Below are 9,223 nucleotides of genomic sequence, written 5' to 3'. Positions count from 1 at the left end.
AAGGAATTTTGGTGTAACAAGGAGTAATCTAGTTGAAGATGAAGAATTTGGTGAATCTTGTTGTGCTCATCCACAAGTGGATGATGATTGTGAAAAAAATGCAAAAGAAGCAGAGAAAGAGCACACAAATGCTCCTGAATCCCATTGTGCACATCCACAATTGGATGACGATTTGGTAAAGCCAACAACAATGCTTGTTGATAGTAATGAAGTTGTCATTGGAGCAACCAATGTTATGGTGAATCCAACAATTCAATTTGTTGATGTTAAGTTTGATGGAGACCAGTTGGCTAATGATGAATGGTCGTAGATGATGCAACAAAAACATCATATCGACATGATATTATTCAGTGAGAGAAGCATACTCAACTCTAAAAACCAACTGGAAGACAATTGGGTTGCAACAACACAAGTTAGTGAAGAAGTGGAAGCCACAGAGGCAGAGAAGGAAGCGCAAGAGAGGAAATCTATCATTGTAGAGTAGAAAGAACAAAACCGATGTAGTTTTGCAAATGTTTTTAATGTTGACTTTGATTTTGAATGTGCAGATGTTAGTAGCAACCAAAAAAAAGTAATAAATTTGGAAGAAGAATTAAGGTTCCTTGAAGCATGACTTGGAACACCATGTCTTGATAAAGTCTGCATAGAAGTTGCAGAAATGAATGTTGAAGACAATAAGGATGATGAAAACATTAATGAAATTTGCATCCATTGGAGTCCTGAAGAGATAATTTTTTATTATATACTTATGATGCAGCGAAATATTGATTATGAAATGCACACAAAAGAAGATGGCATGTGGCAATAGTCCACATACAAGACTGTTTTTGAAGAAATCGAGGACATACATGGATAGCTTGGAACAATGGAAGAGCTGCATCAAAAAATCAAGAATCTGAAATTATAACCCACAACAAAAAGAAAAAAGTTAAAGCAATTCATAAGTTACAGGAATTGGAAAAAGAGAAAAAGAAAAGACAGTTGATGTCAACTTTTTTAAATTATAGGCCTAATTAAGACTCAGACCAATAGACATCTTAGTTTAAATTTTGATAATTGTAATTAAAAAAGAATGTTTGGAGAAATTAATTCTAACTACTTACTAAGTGTCATAATTATGCATCATAGTATCATAATCACTAACACCAGCAAGTAGAAATATTATTCCACGGATAATGATGTGATAAAACTTTTCACTTTCATTCCACGAATAAACAATAATATACTACCACTTTTGATTTAACATTAATCTTTTAAATTAAATCACGCGGAAAGAATCTACAGCATATGTTAAGAACAGTAAATATGTACCATCAAAATCACCTTTGACTTCCAGGTGTTTTACGGAGTAACATGATTTAATGTGAGTCTTTATTAATTCCAGCTTTTATTATTATTTAATTAAAGTAAAACACGCTCTTGCAAGAAATCTTATTCCACGGATAATGATGTAATAACACTTTTCTCTCCCGAAGAAATCTTATTCCACGGATAATGAATAAACAATAATTTACTTAAGATTTTCTAGAATGATTTAACATTAATCCCTTAAATTAAATCACACGGAAAGCATCTATAGAGGTATCTCTATGCCCAAAGAAGAAGAAGATAATGAACTTTTTATGCCCAACGGCTTTTCTCTTATACCTGGCATTTTTATTTTATAATTATAAAACCCTCGAGAAAAAGAAGATAATGAATTTTGTTATGCCCAAAGAAGATGGATTGGTGCCGCTTGTCTCTTATACCCATGATTTTTTCACAGGAACACAATAGTTTTTTTTCCGTAGGAAGTCAATAGTTCATATGAGCCGTGAATCTAGAGTCTAATCTTGGATTTTTCAGTTTTCCCTGAATTTACATTATTTTAATTGCTAATTGAGCTGTTACTTAAAATATTATACATAGCTTTTGATAAAAGACACATGGTAGAATAAAATAATAATTTTTATAGTTAAAAATAGGTTAAAAATTTTACAGTGTACACTTGTTTTTTTTTTTAAACTTTGGATTTCTCAGTTTTCTCTGAACTCACATTACTTTGATCACCAATTGAGTTGTCACCCAAAACATTATACACAGATTTTAATAAAAAAAACACATGATAGAATAAAATAATAAATCTCTACAGCTAAAAATGGGTTAATGCTACTCTTTAATATTAAGTTTTATTAGAAAATATGAAAAGAAAGGTAAATGGGTATATAAATTTAATGGGTGTAAAAAAATAAGTTAATGACCCAAGCCATAAAGATATCTGGCACTAGTCAATACCTGTTCTCTTATGGACTACCAGTTAGACAATTCAAAGATTCATAATTTTTTAATAACAGTGATGAGTTAACTTACATTAACACTACTACTAATGATCTCCACTAATTATTTGACAATAAATTATAATCAATTTTCTCACTATTTAAAAAAATCATATTTAAAATAATTTTTTCATAAATTAAATAATAATTGAAAATTTCGCATTGTTTTAAAACACTATAACTTTTTTAATATAAAATTAAGGTACAGTAAAAAAAATATTTAATTTAAAATTAAAACTATAAATTGTTAAACAAAAATATCATTCGATTTAAAAATAAAAAACTATAAATTATTTAAAAAGAAAAAAACATATCATTCAGCACAAAACATGTTAACTATTTTAAAAATACTATTAAAATAAAAATATAATTTTAACATTTATAATAAAAATATTAAATATATATTTTTTTAAATATTAATTATATTAAAATTATTTTGAATTTTGGAATAAAAAATAAAATTAATTTTAATTAACTAAAAATCCATACTTCTTTAGTTTAAGGTTATATATATATAATTAATTACTTTTTATTATTTTCAATAAAATATTTTATATTTATTAAAATTGTAATTTATTTTTCTAGAGGAATTTAGCAGTTTATTTGACACATATTTTCATATATTTACTACTCGAATTTATAATCCGTTTTTATCTCTATAAGTAAAATTGCAATTAGAAAAATTTGAACCTTAGATTTCTCAATTTACACAAATTTCAACCACCAATTAAACTGACTTTCAAACAAATTTTAACCATTTAAAAAAAACATATCTTTTATAAATTATAAAAAAATATATAACTTATTCTCTTCATTTAAATTACGATGAATTTTGAAAAACAGGTTTATAAATTATTAAAATAAATTTAACTTTAAATAATAAACAATGTTATCGGACATAAATTTTCATGTTTCTTATTTGATTAAAAGCCCCTTAAACCTAACAACGTAAATAACGAGTTTCCAACACCCAAAAGGGAAGGTTACATTCCTTCCCCTTCCCAGCACTTTGCGATGAAAGAGAGGAGCGTTAATTTATGCCAAGCTCAATTCCAAAGAGTCGAAAGTCGACACAATTTCTCAGGAATCAAAAAAGAAATGCACCTTACCCTTTTTAGCTTTCCAGGTTTCCTTGACCATAAAGAACAGGCCAGGCTAGCTTTGTTAGCGTACCCTAAACGAAAGAAATCATTTTAATCAGTCTTGGCATCGGGAATAGCTAAAGGAAAAGAAAAAGTTAAATACACAAACGCTTTGCGCTTTGCTTTTATACCATTGCCTTATTGTCGATGCAGGACAGTTAACGATTGCTCATTAACGATATTGTAGCCGAGATTGAGGAGGTGACGTGACTGCGTGCTTGATTCTGTGTAGCTGCATTGCAATCGGAGGAGCAAAGATGGAGGAAGTTATTGTTAAGGAGCTTGCAGACAAATTGTCATCTATGTTCACTGAAAAGCTTGTCAATGAGGTATGGTTAGTTACTAGATTCAAAGAAGATTTTGAATTCATTTGTGATGAGGTTAATTCCATCAAATGCCTGTTGATGGATGCGAGAGCAACCCGAAGCTCCAATTCTAGTTCAGTGACCAATTGGCTTAACAGACTTGAGGATTTTCTCACTGATGCTGTCGACATAGTGGAGGAATGCGAGCAGGGAAAGCTTATTTTCATCAACATAATTTTCCGCTATCGAATGGGCCGGAGCATTAGGAAACTGAAGGAAAGAATCACAAAGATACACACGGGTGCTAAATATCTCAAATATCTGACCTCCCTCAATGCTACTGTTGGTGTTCAAGCACTCAATGCATATATTGAATCTTCAGAAGAAGATAAAAGAAGAAAATCCTGTGCTCTTCTATCTCAATTTCAAGCGGTGGGATTAAAGGAAGATACTGAAAAGGTCAGTCGGTGGATATTGGAAAATGGATTCAAAGTGATTGCTATTGTGGGTATGGGAGGACAGGGCAAAACCCTTCTGGTGCAAGAGGTATTCAACAACCAAAAGGTCCGAGACAGTTTCGACCAATTTGTGTGGCTTTCAGTATCACCCAAACTTGACGTTGAAGAGCTGCTGCTGTCGACGTGCAGACAGATAAAAGTGTCCGAGGAAAAAGAAGGGGGTGTAAAGGGAATTCAGGACAGAATTAACAAATATTTTGAAGGAAAGAACAAACATCTAGAACCAAGACGTTGTTTATTTGTTTTAGATGACGTGTGGGACAAAAAGGCTTGGGAAAAGATGGGGTTGCAGTTTCCACCCGACAGCAAAACTAAGGTCGTTGTTACCACCCGTGATAACAAAATTGCGGAGGCTATGGCGCAGACTAGTTCAATTCATCATATGAAATTTTTGTCGGAGGATGACAGCTGGAGATTGTTCTGTATTCATTCTAATTTTACGTCCTCAGAGCAGCCAATGCCTTTGTTGACCAGCACCGCCCGCCGTATTGTACAGAAATGTTCTGGGCTGCCTTTGGCTATCAAAACAATAGGAGCCTCCATGGCAAGCGTTAGAAGGCTTCCTAATGAATGGGAATCGATCTTGGGTCGTCTAAATGAAGCAGAGAGTATCACCGAGGGTGTTATGCCCTCTCTCAGGTTAAGTTACGAGGCATTGCCTGATCCTCTCAAAGCTTGTTTTCTTTACTGTTGTTCCTTTCCTCCAAATAGTGAAATAAGATCTGAATACGTAGCACATCTCTGGATTGCCGAAGGACTTGTTTCTACTTCTGGCCATGAATCACGAGACGCTATCTATGAGGTAGCACGCTCTTATGTAGACCAACTTATTGGTCGATGTGTGATAGAGAGATCACAGGATGGTCGGGATAGGCGGGTAAAATCTTGTAAATTGCATGATTTATTGCATGAATTAGCCCTCGTCGAATCCCACAAGGAAACTAAAAGTTTCTTAAAGCCCGGACTCGAATTGAATGAACTACCCGTTGATGAGTGTCAGGGTATCCGTAGAATTTCCTTAATTAAAAATAATCTATCAACAATCAATGAGGCCGTCCCTTCATGTACAGGACTCCGCAGTCTATTCCTATGCGATAACATCAAACTGGAATCAATTCCTGAAAGTTTTTGTGATAAACTGAAATATTTGACTGTGTTAGATCTAAGTCAGACTTCCATCCAGTCATTGCCCACGTCTGTTGGGAACTTAAAACATTTGAAGTTCCTAAATTTATCCAAAACAAACATCAAAAAGCTGCCCAACAGCTTGGGTGGTCTGAAGCGTCTCCAATTTCTTGATGTTAGCTTTTGTCAACAGCTGTCTAGCATGCATTTGGGGGTTGAAGCCCACAGATATATAGTGTATCTCAATGTGAAGGGCTGCACAAATTTGAAGTCATTGCCCGCCGGAATATCTAAGCTCGTCCACTTAAGGACGTTGAAAGGCGCTCCAGTACTATTCAAAGGGGATCAATTAAAAGCAGTTGATGCGGCTTTGCAATGGACGGATCTTAAAGGATTGACCCGTCTGCAACACCTGTCACTTACATTAGATGCTCAATCATCATCACAGGGTGAACTCAAGGGGACACTTGTGGGCATGACAAAGATGCGGAGACTCTCCATCAAAAATATGAGTTCCTCCCACCTTCTCCACCTTCCAGAGGACATGGAATCAATGAAACGCCTTGAAATCATTCGTCTTCGCAAATGCGCAGTGCCAAAATGGGTGTTTCAACTTGAGAACCTCGTGTTTCTACTGTTAGAACTAGACGACAGCTCTAGCACAGAGTATGAAGGCTTACAAATTATTCCAAATCTGGAGATGCTACGCTTGTCACGTAACAATAAGTGCAGTCACTTTCCAAGGGGTTTTGGAGAACGTATGGCGTTTTCCAAACTCGAAACTCTCATCATAGAAGACTTTAGCTCTTTGGAAAGTTTCCCCTCGCTTGAGAATGGGGCAATGCCCATGTTGAAGCATTTGCGACTGAAGAACTGCAACCTGCTGAAACAAATGCCCGAAGCACTACAGCATATGACTAGTCTTGAAGAAATAGGGGTGGAGTGCTGCCCAGAATGGGAGGACGGCTTCTGGTTTGAAGGCGACGAGCGTGATCGTATTTGGAAAATTTTTCATGACCGCAGGATCAAATTGACAATAGATAATTTTGTAATATCCATTGAGAAGAATATGGAGAATGACAACAACCTCAAGTTAGCAAGAGACAAGTTTACAGCATCGATAAGGAGGACAGGATCAAGGCGGGGGTGGTTCCCTTTGGCATAGACTTGATTCAACGCAGAAGACAAAGGAACAGAGTCCGGGATCGGTGTTGCCACCACTTCAAATTTTCGGTACGTGCTAGATCGTGCCAGTCCAACACAACAGCAAAGATCTAACACCTTTTACCCTGTTCTTTGGCTCTATTTTTAATAACCAGGTTTAGGATCTCTTTGTCCTTCTTTCCTTTGCCCACTTACTCATCTCTGTGGCTCTCTTTCCCCATTATTGTGGGGGCTTTCCTATATCTTAGTGTTTGGTTAATTGTAGACATTAATTTAGATTCTGTGGACGTGATGTTGAATGATTTTGTTAACATTAACCCTCCTAGAACAGAAATCTTCAGTCTTCAGCATTTGCGGTTGTTTTCTTTCAGGTGGTGCTCAAAGCTACATGTTGTCAGTGCTTTAACCTGTAGCTAGTAACACATTTGACAAAGTGGTTGTTATGTGTGTAACAACTCTGATGTATTTTATATCTGTCATGGGTATTGTAACAGCTTTTTGATCTCTTATAGAATGGTATAATTATTACATATCGTGACAGCTTTGAGTATAGTTATTACATATGGTAACAACCTTTTGATTTCTCAAGCAAAAGTATAATTATTGTGATAGTTTTACTTCCATGATGATGAATAATAATTCCTGTTTAAATGTGTTATTTTTTTTTAAGAGTATTTGAATTTATAGAATCCAAGATATTTGAAGTTACATTTTATTTATATTTTTTTTATGTCTTAGTATTTGTATAGTATTTACACAATTGAAAGAATTTGAAGTTTTTAGTGTGTCTAATGTATGTATTTTTCATTCTAATCATTTCATCAATGAATAAAATGAAAGTAATAACTTCCTTGTATATCTAAATCAAATGTTTAAACTTTACTTAAATTATCTTTTATTAAATGATCAGCAAAAATTTATTGTGCATCTTATTTATCTCCACCTATGTGGGATTAAAAAAATGAAATCAAAAAATTAGTGTGAAACAAGCCTTTGAAACTATTAAATTTTTATAAGGGAAATTCATATCTATACATTAATAAAATAATGTTATAAATAAATAAGTAAGGTGTTATCTTAAAGTAGGGAAACTATCTTAAACACACATTTGTTGGTCAAGAGAATATCTCAACTACACACAAATTTGAAAAACAAAATAAGAACAAACTCCTCTAAATAAAAATAATGCCTCCAACTAAAACTGCCAAAAATAATGCCTCCAACTAAAACTGCCATAAAAAAAAACAAGTAAAAAACAAAATTGGAATAATTGCGCCCAATAGTGCTACAGCTGCACCCTCCATCTCATCCTAACAATTTCAGGGTACAATGAATTAGTTCAGCGGTTACTGTAATTCGTCTTGATTTGAAACAATAAACTAAAAAGAATTCCCTCGAGCACAGAGCGAACAGCCAGAGTAAGAGCAATGCCTGGAATGCAATTCAGAAAAGGCAGAGCATGGTGTTTAAATAAGACGGAAGATGATGCAAGGAAAGGAAGGCAGCCACCATGTGAAGAAAGTGAAGTACCGTGGAAGAAAAAGGCTGTAACCTACGCGGACTTCCATGTTTAGTTGAATTTGACGGTCAGGTCTGTCGGCAAAGTGAGCATGTGGAATGATTTAATTTGGCTCGTGTATTACTATGAATATTGTATAGCTTTTCCAGTTATTGTTTTATCAGATGTGTAACTTGACCTGTGGAGTGACAAAATTATATAGTATGTAAGTATTTCCAAAGTTTTACAATTACTTGTTATTAGCGGATTGACTCCAGAGGCGTTGGGGTTAAGTTAATTTTGCAATTACTGGTTAACTTCAACTTCATTTTATAATTACTTGTTAACATATATTGTCCAGGTTGTTTTTTTTTTTTTTTTATTAATTATGTATTTAGGTTTTTGGCAAAATTTGTGATTAAAATTTGGTGAAAAAAATTGTGATCAAATATTATTTAAATTGGTTTTTTACTATACATATAAATTTAAAATTTTGAAAAAATATTTAAATTGATAAAAAATTCATCCATAAAACTTGTGATTTCAATATAAACACAAAAATTTTAAATAAATTAAATCAAAAAACTTTTAAAAAAACTTCACTTACAAACAATGCCATTTATTTGTCAATATGCTCATCTTGATTTTAGAATTACACCTGAAGCAACATATCTTGGTGGCTTTTAAACGTGTATCTCATAGCTACTACTAAATCTAGGTTACCAAATATTAGCGAATGATGGAGCGTATGTTTACCACTCGTTGTTGGCTAAATATAGAGTATGTTTTAAGATCTACCTTTTTCGGCCATAGTGTCACGGAACCTATGATTTTAGCTTCAAACTTCAACTTTTTCTACACACTAGTAGAATTCCACCTTCTTTGTCTTGGTTGATTCTTTTGTATATGGTATAATTTTTTAGAGAATATTGATTCATCATGTAGATCACTTTGGTTTCCCCACTTACTCCATGCATAAACATAGTCCCTTCTGTCATTTCTCGGATGAACACAAACATAAGACTAGCAATATTGCAATGGTTTGAATCAGGAAATGGTAGTATAGTTTGCGAGCTTTAGATTTTCAGAGTATATTTTTTCATCTCTGGTGTTGCTCCACTGCTAGCAAGCCTGGACAATACCCCGACAAGGTCAC

The 9,223-nt window shown here is 33.8% G+C and overlaps 1 protein-coding gene across 1 annotated transcript; it reads left to right on the top strand.

Annotated features, from left to right (window-relative positions):
• Positions 1-3,714: 3,714 nt before the first annotated feature.
• On the top strand, positions 3,715-6,570 carry LOC149207256 (putative disease resistance protein At1g61300). Its single transcript, XM_089397981.1, has one exon. It carries the CDS (start codon positions 3,715-3,717, stop codon positions 6,568-6,570), a length of 2,856 nt encoding a protein of 951 aa, XP_089254107.1.
• Positions 6,571-9,223: the final 2,653 nt, after the last annotated feature.

Source organism: Pinus tabuliformis, chromosome 1_2 (assembly GCF_031772625.1).
Source record: "Pinus tabuliformis cultivar Carrire ecotype Pingquan chromosome 1_2, CPIR1, whole genome shotgun sequence".
Lineage (NCBI taxonomy): Eukaryota > Viridiplantae > Streptophyta > Pinopsida > Pinales > Pinaceae > Pinus > Pinus tabuliformis.
Note: the sequence above shows the minus strand (reverse complement) of the source record. Positions and strands in the feature narration are given on the sequence as shown.